A 23059-nucleotide genomic window follows, 5' to 3' on the forward strand; every position below is an offset into this window, starting at 1 on the left:
GAAGGAATGACACAGTTATGATTATTGAAACAAACAAAAGCATGTATTAAAAGATGTGATTGAGTTGTTCAGAGCTGGCCCGGCTCAAAGTGCAGCACCATCCATGACAAGAAACCTTGTATTAAGTTAACTTTGTTTTAAAACTTCCCCACGCTTTACTCCCTTTGCTTCCTGTAGGTGCCAAACCTAGTTTGGGGTATATCCCTATAGACATTAACAGCTTTCCAGTACCATTTGGCAATCTGATAAATAATGAGAATTTTAAAAATGCAATTTTATAGAATTGTAGGATGTCACTTATAACTACAGACAAGAATTAGGTATTATTCCGTCCGTCATTTTAGTAAAGATGTTAACTTGATAATGACACACAAGCACATTAGGGATTTTGTATACTATTATCAATTTATGAATTACTATTCAGCTGTTGATACTTTGAATTTATTCAATATTCAGTTTTGGAAGTTTGCAAGACAACTTTGGAAAATTACTTCAGGGTAACAAGCTGCCAAACATTTCAGTTAATTTCTCAACTACTGCCCTGAGGTAATGGCTATGTGATTTCAACTTGGATTCCTTACTTTCACAATGTGAGCCTATGATGTAGATCTCTAAAATAAAAATCATTTTAGGCATCTCAGTTGAGCCTGATTCTGCCTTAGCTTAATGTTCACACACAAGTACCTTACCCCATAGAATGCTGGTGATGAACAGTTGGAAATCCAATTGATTTCCTTTCATGTACACTCATTGTTCTTCTCGCTGACATAGCAATAGTAAACAAAGACTAGTTTAACATTTTTTACTTCTGTTTTCCTCACCTCTCATGAAGGCAGCTACTCTCAGAGGGTTATGGTTTTACAAAAGCTACTGGCTTTCTGGTAGCTCACTTAAGTAACTACATGTAACAGAATGGCTTTTCAGATAAATACTGAAGGTAAACACTCTACAGTCAATAAAGAAAAAACCTCTTTTGGAGGACCACATTTCTCAAATTAAAGAAAGAGCAGCACAGAGGCAATGGTCCAAATGTCTCTCTTCTGTGCTATAATCATCTACAGTTTTATGATGCCCTCCTATAGCAAAAGGCAGAGAGGAAGGAAGGGAATAACTGAGTTTCTAGAGGGGATCATGAAAACCTAATCTGTGGTAATATTTCTAAATATCTTATTTAAAATGTTTAATTGTAAGTTTTAGTGAAGACTTTGACTTAGCAAAACAAAATTGCCTTAATTAGTGAGAAGCTATTCATTAAAATCTTGACTTGCAATGTTATTATAATCGTATTTATAGAAAATTTATTAACTTCAAATTTACTTTAGCCTAATGAGTCTTCCATGGAATTTCTGAGAGATAATCTGGAACATGGGTTGATGCCTAGCTTCTAAGATGAAGCTGCACTTAACTTGGGCAGTTCCTTTAAGGTTACGTCTCTGGCACTTCCTGGAATGAAGTAGTCTAAATAGGCATGTTCAGAAATCTAAAAGAGTGTAATTACTGGAGGAATATTATTTACGTCAGCTGCTCCCTTCGATTTATTTCCCCTCTCTTTTCCTTTTTGGTTGCTTAATCCTGTCGCTTAACCTGCATGTACAATCTCAGTTGCTGTTAGGACAGAGGCTTGGTTACCAAAGTGAAAATAGGGGGAAATTACTATTCTGTTTTGTTTATACTTTGACGTTCATTCTTTGATATGAATACACATATTCATTATTTTTTCCCTTCATTTATTTAGTGAACTTTGTATTTTTAAAGAAAAGTATCATTAGCAATGTTGAATGGAACACTTGCTCAGTTCCTGCTATCAGTTTAAATGTTTGGTAAAGTAAAACATCCTCAACTCTACCCTAACAATACACCTCAGTTCTATCTTCAGAGTGTAACTGTTTCTGCACCAGTGTCATTTTTCTATTTCTTAGTTTTTTTACCATTTTAAAAAAGAATTAAAGAGGGAGCTGGGAAGTTTTACAAGGATGATACCAAAATGCAAAGGAAGGATTACTATGCTGCGACAAAAGACAAAGGAATAACCAATTAGATTATAAAAGATTTTGACAAGAGTGGATATAGGGGCAATATTTCCTCCTGTGGGGAAAACATAACTAGAAGCTATCAACATAAATGATCAAGAAATCCAATAGGAGAATTCATAATACTTCCTCACAGAATGATCACAACAACATATAAGTTACAAACAGAGATGAAAATATGAAGCTCTTTAGTATACGGAGTGGTTGAAGTGAACAGTACAGATACAGTTAATAATAGGCTAGATAAGTAGATGAGGAAGAATGAAATACAGGGTTTTGCTGATAGATTTAATGAGGAAAAACGAGAGGAGGCTCAATTGGAACAATAACATTGACATGGATTGGTTGAGTCAAATGACCTGCCTCTTATTATTTTGTGCCTAGTATGAATTTTTTTAAGATTGCCCAAACTAAATTCATGGAATACTCTTAAGTAAGAGATGGGAAATTTTCATCTGGATTTAACTGGATTTAAACCAAAATTCTAGAAGTCAAGGAACAGCATCTATTTCCAACTCCACCCACAAGCTAGAAATTTCATGCTTAGATTTAAAAGATTCTTTGTGTTCTATCCAAAGATCTTATATCTAAGTTTCTCCAAGCTTATTTTCCCCCTCTGTCTCTCTTTGTTTCTCCATTGTGCTGAGTGGCTTTTTCTCTCGATAAGGAAGTATTTTCAGTTGATGTTTGTTTTTTTCCAATTTTATTTCATGTGTGAGTACTGATTCTTGCATCAACAGCCTCTGGCACTTTGCTCAATTAACCATTTGCATTGTGTAAACTCAAACAGTTTAGGTGTCAGGAAACATTCAATCATGCCTCACAATTAATGTTCCAATACTTTCTAATAGGAATTACTGAATAAGACTAAACAGGAGTAATCAGTTTGATCGTTTTCCCTAGTTTCAGAGCATTTACTTGGTTGCAGCAGCTTTGTTACAGAAGAGTTGAACCACCAGAAGTTAGGAATAAAATCTGCAATCTTTCTGCATGTATGACTGTATTACAGCCCATGGTGCACATTCCTACTTAAGACATCGGGAAAGCTCTGACCAATTACTTACCAAAAAATAATCAACTTTTATTTGGGAAAGAAATGTATGCTCAGTAAACAACCACATTGTAACCTCTCTAGTCTGGAATTCTTGACATCCACAATAATAGTTGTCTTAAATTTGTTTTCAGCTGGTCCCACAGTTCTCTGACTTATCATTAGCAACAGGCCTGGAACCCATTGGGGCGCTGCTGCTGAAGCAGACAATGCAGCCAAAGAGCTCATCATAGAATCACAGATCCTCTACACTGTGGAAACAGACCTTTCAGCCCAACATGTCCACATTGACCCTCCGAACAGTAACCCACCCAGACCCATTCCCCCTACCCTCCTGACTAATGCACTCCCCGAACAACATGGGCAATTTAGTATGGCCAATTCACCTAACCTGCATATCTTTGTGATTGTGGGAGGAAGCTGGAGCACCCGGTAGAAACCCAGACACGGGGAGAATGTGCAAACTCCACATTCCACACAGACAGTCACTCAAGGCTGGAATTGAACCCAGGTCCCTGGTGCTTTGAGGCAGCAATGCTAACCACTGAGCCTGCGTGCCGCCCCAAACGTCTTCAATCTTTGGTAACATATTTAATTGCAAATTTCCTCTGGCTGCTCCGGTTTCCTCTCTACAGTCTAAAAATGTGCAGGTTAGGTGGATTAGCCATGCTAAATTGCATAGTGTCCAGGTATGTATAGGCCAGGCAGGTGAGCCATAGGAAATACAGAGTTACAGGGATAGGGTAGGGGGTTGGGTGTGGGTGCAACAGTCTTTGGACAGTCAGTGTGAACTCAATTGGCTGAATGGCCTGCATCTGCACTGTAGGGATTCTATTTTCTAAGTGCCATGTGAGTCCAGGATGTTTGTATGCAGACTGAGTTGGGCAAATCTTAATTTAGCTGCTGACTGAAAATGTGTCCAGAGCGCAGGAAAAACTGTGACAGCTGAGGTGGGAAGCTGAGGGCAGCTTCAAAATTTGCTGTGTTTTTTTTCCCAGTCTGCCTTTTGAATAAACATCTTACCCCAGCAGATGACTTCGAATTTCAGGCTGGCAACCAAAAGTGGTGAATGTGCTTGTTTGCCGGATTGTGTGAAAAATAGAGAGAGAGAGAGTGAGAGAAATGAGAGAGAGTGTGTGAGAGAAAGTAAAAGAGAGTGAGACAGAGAGAGTGAGAGAGAGAATGAGAGCGAGCGAGAGTGAGACAGAGTGATCGGGAGAATGAGTGAGAGTGAGAGAGGGTGCTATATTTGAGTTTGTTAACGCAGGGTGTTATTTAACCTTTGACAGTGTTCATTGTTTTATCAGGACATATTTTCAATTAAATAGTTTTGAAAACGAACACTTTTGTGTCTTAACACTCGCTTTGGCATGTTTTAATATCACAGGTACATATTTCTATACAGATCATAAACTTATGGTTTGGCATTCTAACATTAAATTTTAAAATCCAGAAATGCTTTGGTTGCAAGTATTCCAGGCTAGAGCAATTACGTTGTATAAATATAAGGAATATGCATCTTAAAATAAGGAAAAGAAAAATGTTTTTTTGTTAAAGTCTTGGTGGTATTTAGACTTTTTAAAATAAAAGAAATACAGTTTGGCCTGATATAGACAACAAATACAAAAAATTGGCACAATGGGCATACTAAAATATATCCACATGGCTGATACATGCAGAACGTATATATCAGGCTAGAAACTGCTACAGGTGATTTCAGCAAACAGATGCTTATTATACTCACACCAAATTCTATTCCTGCTATTTTACACTATCCTGCTTTGAGGAACTAATTTTCCAAGTTGCAACATTGGCCTAGTGTGAAACCTCCACCCAACGGCTTACTCTTCTGATTGATGCTATGTATATTCTTTTGTAATGTCTAGTAGCCCTTCCTCTCTTTCAACTTTAATTTTGTCTGGTTAAAAGTCAACCATAATTTTATAAGAGAGGAAGATGAAAGAAAATCTCAGAGTTACTTTCTGTGCAATATACTCAGTCCCATCTCTTATGGAGAAGTATAGAATCTTATTTACAATACAAGAATGCTAATTGTTTGTCTTAATTGAAACGTATTTCCATCAACTGCCTCCACCAAATCACTGTCATCCCGACCCAACACTTCAGTGAATGTGGAAGGGTTGCATTGTCTTAGAGCATCCCCATTCATTTCTGTGGTAAGAAGAACTTTAAATCAATCTGGGAAATGGTCTGTCGCATTTTACCAATGGCTACTGCATTTCTAATGGCATTCAGCCCTACTAAAATTAATAGCCCATTCAGTTCCACTGAAAGACCATCAACATGAAATGTTAACTCCATTTCTCTCTCCATAGATGCTACCTGGCCAGCTATTTACTTCTAGTATTTTCTGATCTTATTTCAAATTTCCAGCATCTGCTTGTAGTGAAATAAATGGAGCTGTGGTAGCATCCAAGCTTTCATTGATTTTGTCCTGGAGGACAGCCTGAATTGGAGGCTCCTCAAGAAGGAAGAAATTACATGTTATTTTAATACTAATCAAATATATCGTTATCACTATATTTCCCAAGATAGAGATGGGAGTGATATAAAGCAGGTACTCTCCTCTTGATTCTTTTCTTCCTCTTTAATTTGGTTATAATCAGAACCAATTGCCAGGTAAGTGACAGTTTCTTGTTACATACCAGCAGGAAACTGGTCTTTGAAGAATTCATGGCATTTAGGGTATAGCTGTCAGAACAAGAAATAGACTTGAATCCTAATTCCAACAAAGCAGGAAATATAAAATTTTGGTCTCTTGTTGGATTGAATTCCCTCATATGAATTTAATTCTTCTATTTCCTGGCTAAGGTGCCAGTCATTTGACCTGTTTCCATTTAATGTCAATATCAATTATGTGCATACACCAAGAGGTAAGACGGCATCTGGGTTGCTGGCTCCCAATTTCACCCCTTACCTCATCTCCAAGATTAGAGTTCTGCCATGAAATGAATCACAAATGCAATGTTCAGGTAGACCATGAATTAGCAAGCTGAACACATCAAAACATCGTGCTACAAAACAGTAACTTGTCCACAATGTTCCCAAATGTGCCTTGTCAAATGTGATACTCGAATAAAAGTTTTAAACCAATGTCACAGAAACTCTTATTCTGACAAACTGTAACTTTATTACTTCAATTAACTCTTAGTCCAGCTAAGATAATATTACCAGTCTCTACTTACGCAGCTATTGACAAGTTGGCAGCTGACAATGGACTCACTTCTGCTACTTCCTTGGCTTTCTGCAGTGCAAGTTTCTGATTAGCAGCTTCCTCCTCTTCTTGTTCATCCTATTACGACACATTGAAAGCTCTGTGAGAAACTTAAATAGGTAGCTAGGAAAGGGGACATTGTTGCATTGTATTAACTGTTACAAACGGTGATAATGTGTGTACTAGCAGGTCTACTTATAGCTATTTCAATGGCATCTACTCAATGTCACAAACTATGGGTTAGAAGCTTATCCTTGAACTCTGGGTTTGATTCCAACTAAAATATTGGTTAGAAAGTCTTTCAATAAGCTCAACCACTAAAGTGAAACAGGCCTGATATAGTTTCAGTGTAGGACTCAGTGGAAATTATACTTCAACTCAAAACTGCCACAAGGCTACCCGACTTGTCAAAGGAATAAAAAGTATCATAGTGCTGCATAAGAGCTCTGTTTCAGGAAATGCATTGGTTGGAGTAAAGTAGAAGAAACTTTATACAGCACATTCTGGTATAATGTGTGTTTCATCAATACAAATTGGCTATGGCATGATTGACAAATTGTGGATGCTGTTAGGATAATGCAAACTTTCTACTGAACAGGTATAGTGACACAGAAACGCAACTGTCGCATTATACTAGAATGTACAGTTGTGCATTGGGCTTGGTCTGGGAATGCATGATGTTCACACTGGCTATATAAAATGAAAGGTGTGCCTTCTCAGCACTACGTTTGCTTTCACAAGCATGACTTGCTAAATAAAACATTTTTATTTTACCTTTGTGAGTTCTTGTGCATTGGCAAGGTTGTCCACAGCGATGGCCAAGAATACATTCAGCAGAGTGTCTGGTTACCAAAATGAAGGTAATAAAAGACAGTGAATATGCACAAAAACTCTAAAGTGATCATATACTGGTAGATGGGGAGAAACAGTTCCCACTAGTGGCAGGATGGCAATCCGGTGGACATAGATTTAAGGTAAATGGCAGAAGAAGCAATAGTGACATGAGAAAAATCTTTTCATGCATCAAGTGTTTGGGATCTGGAATGTACTGCCTGATAGTATGGTGGAGGGAAGGTGAAACAAAAATTGCAACAAGGAATTGGATCATTATCTCAAAAGGAAGCAAATTAAGCCTAAAAGATGAAGACAGAAATGAAATTAGGGAGGTTCTCCTTCAAAAGGATGTGCTGAATAGCCTCCTTCTGTGCTATAATGATTCTGTGGTTCTTTCATTTAATAGGGAAAAGGCAAGAAATTGGCACCAAGTTAAAATGCTCAGACAGCCAGAGCAGACATAACGTCATAGAGTCATACAGCACAGAAAGAGACCCTTTGGTTCAACTCATCCGTGCTGACCAGACATCCCAATCTGACCTAGTTCCATTTGCCAGCATTTGGCCCATATCCCACTAAACGGTTTCTATTCATATACTCATTCAGATGCCTTTTACATGTTGTTATTACACCCGCCTCCAATACTTCCTTTGGCAGCTGATTCCATACACACAACACCCTCTGCATGGAAAAGTTACCCCTCAGGTTATTTTTAAGTCTTTACCCTCACACTTTAAACCTATGCCCTCTAGTTTTTTCACTTTAGGAAAAATACTTTGCCCCTCATGATTTTATAAACGTCTATAACTTCAACCTTATAAACAGCTTATGGGGAGTTGGAATGTGAGGTAACCACTGCAGAATTCACAGCCTCCAATCTGCATTTTATATAGCTCAACCTATGATTATTCTGGTCAATAAAAGTCATTGTTGCTGGGGATTTGAAAAGCAAAGGTAATTGATTGGATTATCTTTTGCTGATGATAACATTTATGTATTACCAATGTTAAGTTACAGGGTCAAAGATAAAGCAGCTGAAGATAGTTGGGCCAAGTACTGAGGAAGTCCTGCAGTCATGTTCTGGTGCTGAGATGATTGTGTTTCACTTACCATCACCATTTTCCTTTCTTTGAGGGATGGTTCCAACCAGTGTCAGAATATTCCTTTTGACTTCAATTTATTTGGGGCTGTAGACCTACACTTGTTAAAATGCTAACTTGTGATCACGGGCAGTTACTGTCCCCTCATTTCTGGATGAAAGTGAGCACTGCAGATGCTGGGGATTGGAATCAAGAGTGTGGTGCTGGGATAGCACAGCAGGTCAGGCAGCATCCAAGGATCAGGAAAATCAATGTTTCGGGCAAAAGCCCTTCATCAGGAAGGGCTTCCTGATGAAGGGCTTTTGCCCAAAATGTTGATTTTCCTGCTCCTCAGACATGGCCTAACCTGCTGTGCTTTTCCAGCACCACACTCTTGACCTCATTTCTGGAATTCAGCCCTTTTGTTTGGAACAAGGCTGTAATGCGGTCTGGTGCTTCTGCCATCATCAGATCAAAACATAATTGCTATTATTTTTCTATAATTTAGAAGAATATCAGTTTGATATCAAGCATGTGGCTTGTCTAATAAACTAACCGATAAGATTTTGAATTTCAAAATTCAACTTTAACAACAAATACAATGTGCACCATCATCTCTCCATGATGTGGAGATGTCAGAGTTGGACTGGGGTGGACAAGGTCAAAAATCAAACGACACCAGGTTTATTTGAAATTGCAAGCTTTTGGAACGTGGTATGATAGGGTAGTATAAGACACAGTATTTATAAGCAAAAATTAACTTTAAAACTAGCTTCCCGTGTTGAATCCTTTAATTGGTTAGGAAGTCGATTGCTAATTAAAATGCAAAATCCAGGTTCCTTTCAAGTCCCCAGATAGTTAAAGGTTTTATCAATGAACAAGAGGTAACACCTCAGGTTAGACAATGCACTTTAGGTGTGAGGTCCCCTTAAAACATAGGCAGATTTGAAGTGGGACCTCACAGCTAAAGTGCATCAGTTTTATCCTTTTCCATAAATATTTTACAACTAATAGAAATATGATCACTTGCCCAGTAGTGCCACCCCCCTCCTCAACTGACATTTTAGTCACTTGTCCTGCCTTAATCCCCAATGGAAGATCAAGTTTTGCTCCTTCTTTAGTGGGTACATCCACATATTGAATAAAAGGTTTTCTTGTACACAATTAACAAATTCCTCCCCATCCAAGCACCTAACACTATGACTGTCCCAGTTTGGATGTTTGGAAAATTGAAATCCCTTACTGGTTACAACCCTGTTATTAAAGTCATAGAGTCATAGAGATGTACAGCATGGAAACTGACCCTTTGGTCCAACCAGGAATGTAACAAGAGCCAATCTTATAGTCCAGTGGTGTGGCAAAGTGGGGCATTCAACATCTATAGGAGCACACAGGCATTTCTGCAGGTGACTCCAGGATGGAATGTTGCCTCCCTGGTTCCAGGAACAAGGACGTCATAGAATCATAGAGATGTACAGCATAGAAACAGACCTTTCGGACCAACCCGTCCATGCCAACCAGATATCCCAACCCAATCTAGTCCTACCTGCCAGCACCCGGCCCATATCCTTCCAAACCCTTCCTATTCATATTCTTACAGGTTTTGGAGATCTCCTTACATATTTGCTTCTCAGGTTCCCACTGACTATTGGGGGGCCTATAATATAATCCCAACAAGATGATCATCCCATTCTTATTTCTCAGTTCCACCCATATAACTTCACTGAATGATCTCTCTGGATCATCCTTCCCAACTACAGCAGTAATGTTCTCCCTATTTGACTAAAAACTTTAACTCTCTCTCTCTCTGTCTACACAAATGCTGCCAGATCTGCTGAGCATTTTGCACGCCTGTTTTATTTTTAATTTCAGACTTCCAGCATCTGCAATATTTTAATTTTAATTTAATAAAGCAGATATTTTCTTCATTTTATTAGCTTGCACTATGGTAGACCTCTTTTTGTTGTAAAAAGGAACAAATTAGAACCCAGGTAACTTCCCATAGGAGATACAGATGTATTCTGAGCCACCCAGACCACTTTCCAACAGCTGATTTCAGAATGTCTTGGATGCAAATCTCAGTACAATAACCAATCAAATGCAAATTAGTGTCAATATAGGAAGTCGAATTTAAAACAGGAAATGCTGGAAATATTCACCGCAAAGGGCAGCACCAGAACTTATGTAATTGTTTCAGGTTAATGACCTTTCATTGGAGATGTGATAAAAAGTTTTGACAATCAATTCTGCAATCGTGCAATGGATATTAAATATCACAGGTACAACCATTGGAGGTATAGGAGAATACAACTTCAATAAACAGGTCACCTCATTCTTATTGTTTGCAAGATAAAATGGAACAAATAATGTGATTGGTCCAAACTCTACTCATCAGACAGAATAAACTTTGTAAAGATCATGGTTTAGAGTAGATGGGACTACGTAATATATTTTTTGATTTCTTAAAAGATCTGTTATAAAGCACAAATACGGAAATCTATCACAGAACGTTTCTAATATCTGGAACAAAATCTAAGAATAATTTATCAGATTAACATTTGGGATAGACAGCTACGGGGTGATCTGACTTATATCATTACAATAATGAATTTTGGGAGCTGATAAAGCTGATAAAGATTCAGAACAAGAAGATCAAAAGAAAATACAGAATTTCCATTGGAATATCAAGAGTTCTACAAAATATGCAGTATTCACGAAAGCCACTAGGGTCCTATAACTTGCTCTAACCAACAAGGTGTGTCCATGTTCCTGTTGGAACTGTGCCAAACAACTGATATTCAAAGGTTCACATTTGAAATGACAAGGATACAGTTTCCAAAGAGAGTCAGAACAATGAAATAGACTGAAGAAATCATCCCTCTGTTAACACCGCCCTGGGATTCTATCCCATCATACATCACAACATTCCAATCTTCACCAGTCAGAATCTAAAGGGAAAAAACATAACATTCATCTACTTAAAATATATTTTTATTTCCCATTGCCAACTCTGTTTACAGGACAGTAAAGTTTTGCTGGTACGCAGTTCATTCTTTGGAGACAGCAGCATGCAAGAGACCCCTTCAAATGCCCAACTGCATGCAAACTATCAAATTCTTATAACATTCTGGCAAAATCCAGCAATTTAATACAATATTCATTTTATTTAAAAGATATTTCTTAGAAGGTCATAAGTTGAGCAGCTAAATCTACGTAACTTAGTTTGAACACCATACCATTTTGATTGCTGCCATAGCAATAATTAATTGTGAAGTGCTTTGAGACAGCATGACAAAAGGGCTTAATGTCAATATTGCACTCCAATACATTGATTTTTCAAAAATTAAATCCACATGCTTTTTTAAACCCAAGATGTGTGTGATTGAATTTTTTTTACTGTCTTTTTTACTTATTTCAACTGGATGAGTGGAATACTTCAACATCATGTCTTACCTGAAATACAGTCATTATTGCTGCAGGGAAAGTATCAAAGTTGGTGGAGGGTGTGCCAGATTCAAAATTAAATCTGTAACATTTGAAAAAAAAGGAAGCTTTGAATCAAAACTATGTATTTCTCTTGATTTCAGTCAAAACCAAATTATGGTTCTTTTCAAATGCTTCCCCTGTCCTTAAATGAGAGCACTGATCCCTCCTGTCAGTTGCAATTACATCAAAAATCCTTCAATGTCTTTCTTAAATAATCATTCTTTATTCATTAAAATAGACAGTGAAAGACAATTTATTTGCAGATCAAGGAAGATATCATGAAGCAACGCTGACTTTGTTTTTCCTGCATACAGACTTTCTAGCTGATGAGAAATAGAGATGGGCTTTGCTTGTCATTGATGTAAACTATTATATCCCAAAGTTAAAAATCACACAACACCAGGTTATAGTCCAAGAGGTTTATTTGGAAGCACACTAGCTTTCGGACCGATGCTCCTTCATTAGGTGGTAGTTTCCCAGTTACTGTCGCTGCTGAAACATGCAAATTCTGACAAAGAATAGACCTATGATGTCTGACTGAAAGAATAAGCATTGCATACATCAAATAAGTAATCAGGCCATAAAGCATCCTGTTATTTTTAAATCCTCTACTTTCATGTAATGTTTAAAAACAGCAGACATGATATGCTCCAGATTTCTTGCACTTTTATAGACAAGCATGAGAGTTAGAGTATGCCCTTCTTTTTGTTCGGTCTTTGTTGGAATGTTAATTTTCCTCATAGATTCAAATTAGTACTAAAATATTCCATGTATGCTCAGTTTTACTGTGACAGACATATAACACTCCTGGCAAGGAGTCAAGGCTATCAGTCAGATAGCAAGCAAAAGAAAACTGACAAAAATTAGAGGAAGAACCAGGCATATAATTACACTGTAAAGCTACTGAATGATCATTTCAAAGCGATTAACATTCTACAGCACTGTTTAAGGAAAACAGACTGCAACATAAACTAATTCCAGCTTAGAAACCATCTGATGAAGGAGCGATGGTCCGAAAGCTAGTGCTTCTAAAAATATCTGTTGGACTATAACCTGGTGTTGTGTGATATTCAGTTTAAAAAGATTTGTTCTTTGTCAGATCTCGAACTTTTATGCTCAGCTGTGTTTGAATCATCTAGGAGAAAGTGAGGACTGCAGATGCTGGAGATCAGAGCTTACAAATGTGTTGCTGGAAAAGCGCAGCAGGTCAGGCAGCTTCAAAGGAACAGGAGAATCGATGTTTCGTGCATAAGCCCTTCTTCAGGAATGAGGAGGATGTGCCAAGCAGGCTAAGATAAAAGGTAGGGAGGAGGGTCTTGGGAGAGGGGCATTGGGAGTACGATAGGTGAAAGGAGGCTAAGGTGAGGGTGATAGGCCGGAGAGGGGGTGGGGGCGGACAGGTTGGAAAGAAGATTGCAGGTCAAGAAGGCGGTGCTGAGTCTGAGGGTTGGGACTGAGAAAAGGTGGGGAGGAGGGGAAATGAGGAAACTGGAGAAATCTGTATTCATCCCTTGTGGTTGGAGGGTTCCTAGGTGGAAGATGAGGCGCTCTTCCTCCAAGCGTCGTGTTGCCATGGTCTGGAGATGGAGGAGGCCAAGGACCTGCATGTCCTTGGTGGAGTGGGAGGGGCAGTTGAAGTGTTGAGCCATGGGGTGGTTGGGTTGGTTGGTCCGGGTGTCCGAGAGGTGTTCTCTGAAATGTTCCGCAAGTAGGTGGCCTGTCTCCCCAATGTATAGAAGGCCACATCGGGTGCAGCGGATGCAGTAAATGATGTGTGTGGAGGTGCAGATGAATTTGTGATGGATATGGAAGGATCCCTTGGGGCCTTGGAGGGAAGTGAGGGGGGAGGTGTGGGCACAAGTTTTGCATTTCTTGCGGTTCCAGGGGGTGTGGATCTGATGAGGGAGTCGCGGAGGGAGTGGTCTTTCCGGAACGCTGATAGGGGTGGGGAGGGAAATATATCCTTGGTGGTGGGGTCTATTTCCCTCCCCACCCCTATCAGATCCACACTCCCCACCAACACAACCTCCACTGCAACCTTCCCCTGCAAGTGCAAGAAATGCAAACTTGCGCCCACACCTCCCCCCTCACTTCCCTCCAAGGCCCCAAGAGATCCTTCCATATCCGTCAGAAATTCACCTGCACCTCCACACACATCATTTGCTGCACCCTATGTGGCCTCCTATACATTGGGGAGACAGGCCGCCTACTTGCGGAACGTTTCAGAGAACACCTCTGGGACACCCACACCAACCAACCCAACCGTCCCGTGGCTGAACACTTTAACTCCCCCTCCCACTCCGCCAAGGACATGCAGGTCCTTGGCCTCCTCCATCGCCAGACCATGGCAACACGACGCCTGGAGGAAGAGCGCCTCATCTTCCACATAGGAACCCTCCAACCACAAGGGATGAATGCAGATTTCTCCAGCTTTCTCATTTCCCCTCCCTCCACCTTTTCTCAATCCCAACCCTCAGACTCAGCACCGCCTTCTTGACCTGCAATCTTCTTCCCGACCTCCCCACCCCCATCCCCTCTCCGGCCTATCACTCTCACCTTAACCTCGTTCCACCTAGCGTATTCCCAACGCCCCTCCCCAAGTCCCTCCTCCCTACCTTTTATCTTAGCCCGATTGGCACACCCTCCTCATTCCTGAAGAAGGGCTCATGCCTGAAACGTCGATTCTCCTGTTCCTTGGATGCTGCCTGACCTGCTGCACTTTTCCAGCAACACATTTTTAAGCTGTGTTTGAATCATGTTTTAATTATGAGATTTATTATATTGTTATGTTTTAGGACTGTGGCTTTATTTCAGTGAGAAATGGAGGGAATCATGTAAACTGGTCTGAAGTCTGCTAACTGTAATTTGGGTTATTTTGATTATTGTGGTTCAAAGGGGACCCATATTCTTCACTTGAGAAGAAGGTGCATGGTGCTTACTCTTGAAGACATTCATTGTAGCCTATGTGGTAACAGTAGGTCAACTGGAGGCCTCCAAATCCCAAAAATGTGTTGAGCATGTCAGATTACAAATGGTTATGCTATAAACTTTCAATTTACTCCCAAGAGAAACAAGAGGTGAGGTCTTAAGGAAAACTAATCAGCATTTCTACCTGGGTACAAGGTCCATGTGAGTTATGTTGCCATGGAAATTTCTTTAAGAGGGGAAGGGTTTTTAAAGATAGGCCTGATATCCAAGGAGATAGAGGAGATGCAGGCAACAAGATACTATGTTTCACTACTGAAAATGTGTTGCTGGAAAAGCGCAGCAGGTCAGGCAGCATCCAAGGAGAAGGAGAATCGACGTTTCGGGCATGAGCCCTTCTTCAGGAAAGATGCCCGAAACATCGATTCTCCTGCTCCTTGGATGCTGCCTGACCTGCTGCGCTTTTCCAGGAACACATTTTCAGCTCTGATCTCCAGCATCTGCAGTCCTCACTTTCTCCACAATGTTTCACTATATGAGAAATGGATGAGAGCTAGCACATGGATTGAAAAACCAAATTCATGAAGTGTTAAACTGAAGCTGGAACCTCTGCCTACCTAGTGCTAGAGCAAGAACCTCTGAGTAAAAATACTTACTGGAAGTCAATTGTCAAATTAAATATTCTCAGGCACAGAAAGGAATAGGACAAAGATTTACTCTCAGGAGTTATGACTCATTTTGGACTGCTTACAGAATTGATTTGTCTACTTAAAGGTCGGCATAAAGTATATTTGTGAAGTGTGTCTTTGGTTATATTGAAAAAAGAGGAAATTATTTTTTGTAGTTTAATGTACAAGCTTTCTATAAATATATTATTTATTCATCCTCTCAGCTATTGCATGAAAATTCAAATTTTTTTTTTAAAAAAGTTAACTCCTCGCGGGAGATCATAGCAGTTCCTAGCAAAACTGCAAATAATGAATCTTCAACTACAATTCTAGCAGAATCTCCCATGATAATTGATGCTGTTTAAAATCAGTTCCTGGTTATGACCTTATTACATCATGTATCATTACTACTAATTAAATCATTTATTTCACCTAATTAAGCATTCCTAAATGATGCAGGATTTGATTCAATCATAAAGTTACAGATGACATGCATACAAAACAAATATCTAGAAACCTGGTACTTACTGACCACCAAAGAGCTGCATTCCTAAAAGGGCAAATACAACAATAAAGAGGAACAATAGGAACAATAAGCTAATAATTGACTTCATGGAACTCAGTAAGGAGACAACCAAGTTTCGAAGAGAGGCCCAGTACCTGGGATAAAAAGAAATATCTATCAGTTTTTATTGTCCTAGAGGAAGCCAAAATTCAAAATCAGCATTAAATCCTGTACCTATGTTAACATAGATTCATAGAGATGTACAGCATGGAAACAGACCCTTCAGTCCAACCCGTCCATGCCGACCAGATATCCCAACCCAATCTAGTCCCACCTGACAGCACCAGGCCCATATCCCTCCAAACCCTTCCTATTCATATGCCCATCCAAATGCCTCTTAAATGTTGCAATTGTACCAGCCTCAACCACTTCCTCTGGCAACTCATTCCATACACGTATCACCCTCTGCGTGTAAAAGTTGCCCCTTAGGTCTCTTTTATATCTTTCCCCTCTCACCCTAAACCTATGCCCTCTAGTTCTGGACTCCCCAACCCCAGGGAAGAGACCTTGTCTATTTATCCTATTCATGCCCCTCATAATTTTGTAAACTTCTATAAGGTCACCCCTCAGCCTCCGACACTCCAGGGAAAACAGCCCTAGCCTGTTCAGCCTCTCCCTATAGCTCAAATCCTCCAACCCTGGCAACATCCTTGTAAATCTTTTCTGAACACTTTCAGGTTTCACCAAATGATTTCATACTGAAAGCCCTATCACAACAGAACAATCATAAGCACTCTTCTCAAGTGAAAGCATTAATTAAATAAAAATCAATTTGTTTAAAACAAAATTAATAATGATCACTAATCTGGATTGATGGTACATTCACTTTTTGGATCCAGTATTTAGAGTCATTGAGATGTACAGCATGGAAACAGACCCTTCAGTCCAACCCGTCCATGCCAACCAGACATCCCAACCCAATCTAGTTCCACCGGCCCATATCCTTCCAAACCCTTCCTATTCATATACCCATCCAAATGCCTCTTAAATGTTGCAGTTGTACCAGCCTCCACCACTTCCTCTGGCAGCTCATTCCATACACGTACCACCCTCTGCGTGAAAAAGTTGCCCCTTAGGTCTCTTTTATATCTTTCCCCTCTCACCCTAAACCTACGTCCTCTAGTTCTGGACTCCCTGACCCCAGGGAAAAGACTTTGCCTATTTATCCTGTCCATGCCCCTCATAATTTTGTAAACCTCTATAAGGTCACTCCTCAGCCTCCGACGCTCCAGGGAAAACAGCCCCAGCCTGTTCAGCCTCTCCCTGTAGCTCAGATCCTCCAACTCTGGCAACATTCTTGTAAATCTTTTCTGAACCCTTTCAAGTTTCACAACATCTTTCCGATAGGAAGGAGACCAGAATTACACGCAATATTCCAACAGTGGCCTCACCAATGTCCTGTACAGCTGCAACATGACCTCCCAACTCCTGTACTCAATACTCTGACCAATAAAGGAAAGCATACCAAATACCTTCTTCACTATCCTCTCTACCTGCGACTCCAATTTCAAGGAGCTATGAACCAAATTATTTCATTTGGTCTATTTGTTCAGCAACACTCCCTCGGACCTTACCATTAAGTGTATAAGTCCTGCTAAGATTTGCTTTCCCAAAATGCAGCACCTCGCATTAATCTGAATTAAACTCCATCTGCCACTTCTCAGCCCATTGGCCCATCTGGTCCAGATCCTGTTGTAATCTGAGGTAACCCTCTTCGCTGTCCACTACACCTCTAATTTTGGTGTCATCTGCAAACTTACTAACTGTACCTCTTATGCTCGCATCCAAATCATTTATGTAAATGACAAAAAAGTAGAGGGCCCAGCACCGATCCTTGTGGCCCTCCACTGGTCACAGGCCTCCAGTCTGAAAAACAACCCTCAACTACCACTCTCTGTCTTCTACCTTTGAGTCAGTTCTGTATCCAAATGGCTAGTTCTCCCAGTATTCCATGAGATCCAACCTTGCTAATCAGTCTCCCATGGAGAACCTTGTCGAACGCCTTACTGAAGTCCATATAGATCACATCTACTGCTCTGCCCTCACCAATCTTCTTTGTTACTTCATCAAAAAACCCAATCAAGTTTGTGAGACATGATTTCCCACGCACAAAGCCATGTTGACTACCTCAAATCAGTCCTTGCCTTTCCAAACACATGTACATCCTGTCCCTTAGGATTCCCTCCAACAACTTGCCCACCACCAAGGTCAGGCTCACTGGTCTATAATTCCCTGGCTTGTCCTTACCACCCTTCTTAAACAGTGGTACCACATTTGCCAACCTCCAGTCTTCCGGCACCATTGTTAAAACAAGCAATTCAAATTTTTTTTTATTTCAAGGCTAACCATTAAATAATCAGAACAACCAAATATCCTTCGTAGACCAGTTTTCAAGTTTAATTAAATTTATAACTTTATTTTTAAATTCCTGGAAGATTACTGGTGACAGAGTAAGATGTTCTTACCCAAGGACTTTGCTCTATTGTCACAGAATCACAATGAGATATTCTGTGTGCATGCATGGCAGCATCATCAGATTGCCATTTATGGGAAATAATACAGATATGTTCAATCCAAAGGGAGCTTGTGGCATTCACTATTAATGTATTAAAATGAATGACAGACGTGCTCCAAATCAAATAACTTTAAACTGGATACAGGGGTTACCATTCACTGAGATTTGAGTGTCCATAATGTTGGTGTTGAGGGTGAAAGCATTGACATTTTCGGTCTGATATTAGATAGTTTTAGCTAGTCCTTGTATAGAATAATGTAAGTCATGCTTTATTTCTGTTGTGTGTAAATCGTGTGTAGGTAGATTCATGAATCGTGAACAGAGTTTCAAATTGAGGGTGTCAAGGTCTTTGGTTATTTAGAAGGGCGGTGAAGTTCAGCTCTTTAATTACCAGGAATTACAGCAGATTTTAATTGTTCTATGTTTTTTCCTGGGTAACTATTCATGTAAATGAGTTGGAAACTGTTGTCTCCCTCTGGGTTGTAGACATTTTCAGAGAGTTGCAGATACAGGATAATTGTCCAGCAAATTTCCCAGGTAATTCCTATAGAGTCAGTGTGTTGGGATCTCCAAGGGGTCCTGGTACATTTTTCAGGATACATTGCTATAAAAATAATCTTCCAACCAGAAAATCCGGAACAGAGAATATCAAGAAACTATGTACACTCCAGTATATGTGACCGCCAATATTATCAGCCAAATATTAAACTGACAGAATGGCAAACTGAAAAACTTACTTTGTAACTTTGAATATTCGAAGTAACCTGAGTGCCCGTAAAACACTGATGCCAAAAGAGGTACCTGGCTTAACAGCGGCCCAGAAGACTTCAAAAATACTGCCTATAATAACCTGAAATAAAAGGATACAGATTAACACATTTTAGAGAGCAAAAATGAAACAAAAATCTTGTGAATACACAAAAGCTCAGAAAGTGTTTCCATTTGAGCCTTTTTTGAGATGTTGATCTGATTCAGAGTACTCATCAATGGTCATACCCAAAGCAATGATCTAACTTTCTTTCAATCTTTACTCAGAGATAGAATAGAAGGGAGGAAGAGTGAGGCCTTCACTATCCAATGCATACTGTTGGAAAGACACATATCTGGATGTTAGCCTAAGGAAGAATCATACTTTTCTGACATATCTCCACAATAAGTGATGACTGCCAAAATTGTGAACATGTTTATGAAGGTTTACTTCACTGGTCTTTCATTTTGAGCACTTACATTTTGACTGAAAATATCAACCAGAAAAAAAATTCTTCTTTTGATCATCACATTCAAAGCCTATTGCAGAGTCAATCTTCATTAGTGAGCTTCACTACTCTTCAACAAACTAACTGATCAGTTCAGGAACTATCCGTTTTTATAAAATTAATCTTACATTCCCATCTTCCTCCCCTGAACATGCTGCCACAACCTTAACTATAACTTCCAAGCCTCATCAGGTCCACCAACTCATTTTCTGAGAGTTCATATGGCAAGACCAGTTAAATGAGCACAAAGCAGGCATTGGAATTCAGGTTTTTCCTAGTCTATGCCTCAGATACACAATGTGCAGTGCATTGACCAACTGAGACATTACAGGGAATTCTAAGAATAAACCTTTCAAAGAAATCATTGCTTGCTACTTACCGCACAATCAAAACAGTTGAAAGAAGAATGAAAGTAAGGCCTAGTTCCAAGCCCATACATTTTTATAAACATTTCTGACATAAAGAGTGCTAAGAAAATGAATTCTGCATAGTCTGAAAATGAAGGAGAAAAGACAATCAGTTAATAATTTAACCAAAGGCAATGGAGCAGGATTACAGCAAGACAAGTGTACATAGGCTAAACAAAAAAAACAAAGAAGTGCAGATGCTGGAAATCAGTAACAAAAACAAACATTGCTGGAGAAACTCAGCAGGTCTCGCAGCATTTGTGAAGAGGCAATTTTTTGGGGTCCAGTTCTGAAGAAGTTCACTGGACCTGAAACATTGACTTTGCTCTTTCTCCACAGATGCTGGCAGATGTACTGAGTTTCTTCAGCAATTTCTCCTCTTGTTTTACATAGACTGTTTCCATTAAAAATAGGTATGAAGAAATTTGTACATGAAGATTGCAGCATTCTTTAATAAAAATAAGCTGTGCTGTTATACAATGCCTAAAAGTTTTTTAAAAATGACATGTAGGATATACCATTCTACTATAAATTATAAAATTTAAATCCACTATAATTATAAAGTTCTACGATAATAATAGATATTTTTCTGCTTTAATACATTCCTACATGGTTTTCTTAGGCAAATTGAATACAATTATAGCTCATAGTTGAGTTTTCCAATTGTCAGACAGCAGCCCACCTCATTAAAATAACCCTGGTCTGAGTGACCTAAATCTTTTCAAATGGCCTAATACCAAGAGGCCTGAAAACTCAACAGGATTTTTCTTTTTTCATTCACTCATGGAATGTGGACATTGCTGGCTGTGCGAGTATTTATTGTCTACCCTTATTTGCCCTTGGAAGCAAATGAGTGATTTTCTAGGCCAATTCAGAGGGCAGTTCAGAGTCAATTACATTTCAGTGGCTCTGGTTTCAGATTAGGTAAGGACAGACATTTCTTCCTCTAAAGGAACCAGATGGGTTTTTATGACAATAAACAATGAAACCGATCATTAAGTAATTGACTTTTAATTTCAGATTTTTATTCAATTCAAATTCCACCATTTGTTGTGCTGGGATTTAAACCCAGGACTCCAGAACATTACCTGGAACTCTGGATTACTGGTCAAGTGGCAATATCGCTTCAGCCATTGCCTCCCCTTTACTAATGACAAAACATAAACTTCTGTTTAATTATAGAGTACACAATAAATAGCCATTAAAATGGGACTGTGTTTTGAGGCCCTAATTCTGAAGTAGACATAGACAATATTGTAGATGAAATCCTATCACTTTTTAAATCTACCTATACATAATACAGTCCAGCCTATGTACAAACATTGCTGATTTACAATACGTATGAATATTCTGAGGCACTCACAGAGGAAGTCAGAGAGCCAACCTGGCTGCTTGTAGTGTACAATTGCAACACACAATGTGTTGAGTGCTACCAGACTAAGGACAGTCCAGTAAAAGGCCTGAGTTTTCACTACCCGTCGGACGAAGAAGCGAAACCGTCTTTCCTTCTTACGGAAAAATGAAGATCCCTCAAGTTTGGCACTTTTAATACTTGCTCTTGTAAAAGGAGATCCTGTTCCAGGAGAAGACAACAGACAGTCAATTAATAAAAAGATCATATTAGAGTATTGATCAAAATGTCTGATGCTCCTTTTTCTTCTCCTCTCTTGTCCTGAAGCTGATGCACTAGAGTACAGTTTGGTTAGAACCGGTCACTATTCAATATCCAATGTAAATATATAGCCTATTCAACCATAGGACAATCACAATCAAGTTGAATTCTCCCCTCAAGTCAAATCCACAAACTTTGTACATTCTTGTAGCAATCAAGAACAATAATTCTGAATGAATTTCCACTCTTCCTTAGCACAGATAACCAGAAGTCAGTTGCAACACTGAGATCAATGCATCAGCAGTGACCAATTGTGGAACCTCTGCTCTTCAAGTAAATAAGACTCAGCAACATACCAGATGGCATACTTAACCCGCCAAATCATTCAGGAAGCTCAAACCATGATGAAAAGTAATGGTGAAGTCAGAAAAATGTTTGACATAAATGAATATTTGTATATTTCAAAGAGCATTAGTTACTGTTTCATTGTGTCACTTTATACATTAGTAGAGATGAGATTGGCAGTTTAGTAAATCCTTTTTTTGAAACACTTAAAACTATTCAGAAGGTTTAATGATAGTGAAAAAATACAGAGTAGCAATTTTCTACTTCCATTGTCAATTTTTAACATCTAGTACTTTCATGGACTGATTCCAAAAAGGAAAGAATGCTGATTTTTAAAATGGCCACAGCATGAGCCAGGTTTCATGAAACCAACAGTAGATGAAGTGAAATTACCACTTTTATCAAAAGAGACTGAAACCAGTCAGGCATCAAGAAACCTACACCTTCTGTTTGATTCACACTTTCATGACAAGTTTATTCATAGGAGATGAAAATCATCACCTATAATTATCTAGCTCAGAGGCAGTAAATACTTAGAAACACATGAATGAGCTATATTTAAAGTAACTGATTTGGCAGAGATGGATTTGTGACTGAAACTGGAGAAGGTTCTCTCTCTGCTTTCTACGGAAAGACAAAGCAACAGATAACAAAAAAAATTGGAGAAAATTCTGAATGCCTAGGACTTAAAGATACTTGCAATATTCATGGCTACTGATCCAGAAAACTTCTAACCAACTGATATTGTTCATGAAAATCTCATACCTCAAGAACACCCCAAGGACTTCAATACTGCATATTCTTTCATCTTACTTTTGTGCTGTCACAATCACCTTATAGCTCGGTATGTGTGTCTGTATGCATGTTTGTTGTGCCTTTATTATGGTCCAACCCATCCATGCCGACCAGATATCCTAACCTAATCTAGTCCCATTTGCCAGCACTTGCCCCAATCCCTCTAAACCCTTCTTATTCATATACCTATCCAGATGCCTTTTAAATGTGGTATTTGTATTAGCCTCCACCACTTCCTCTTTCTGTAGCTCAAATC

The 23059-nt window shown here is 39.2% G+C and overlaps 1 protein-coding gene across 1 annotated transcript in view; it reads right to left on the reverse strand.

The window, feature by feature from the left end:
• The window catches only part of LOC140468175 (voltage-dependent P/Q-type calcium channel subunit alpha-1A-like), a 620416-nt gene that overhangs the window by 204506 nt on the left and 392851 nt on the right, over positions 1 to 23059 (reverse strand). Inside the window, exons 13-20 of the mRNA XM_072564404.1 lie at positions 21415 to 21624; positions 20024 to 20136; positions 19126 to 19238; positions 15837 to 15968; positions 11683 to 11755; positions 11060 to 11177; positions 7091 to 7158; positions 6288 to 6394 (exon numbers count right to left, since the gene is read on the reverse strand). Of these exons, the coding sequence (XP_072420505.1) occupies positions 6288 to 6394; positions 7091 to 7158; positions 11060 to 11177; positions 11683 to 11755; positions 15837 to 15968; positions 19126 to 19238; positions 20024 to 20136; positions 21415 to 21624 (934 nt within the window). The remainder of the gene's footprint in view (positions 1 to 6287; positions 6395 to 7090; positions 7159 to 11059; positions 11178 to 11682; positions 11756 to 15836; positions 15969 to 19125; positions 19239 to 20023; positions 20137 to 21414; positions 21625 to 23059) is intronic.

This window comes from Chiloscyllium punctatum, chromosome 46 (assembly GCF_047496795.1).
Source record: "Chiloscyllium punctatum isolate Juve2018m chromosome 46, sChiPun1.3, whole genome shotgun sequence".
Classification (NCBI taxonomy): Eukaryota; Metazoa; Chordata; class Chondrichthyes; order Orectolobiformes; family Hemiscylliidae; genus Chiloscyllium; species Chiloscyllium punctatum.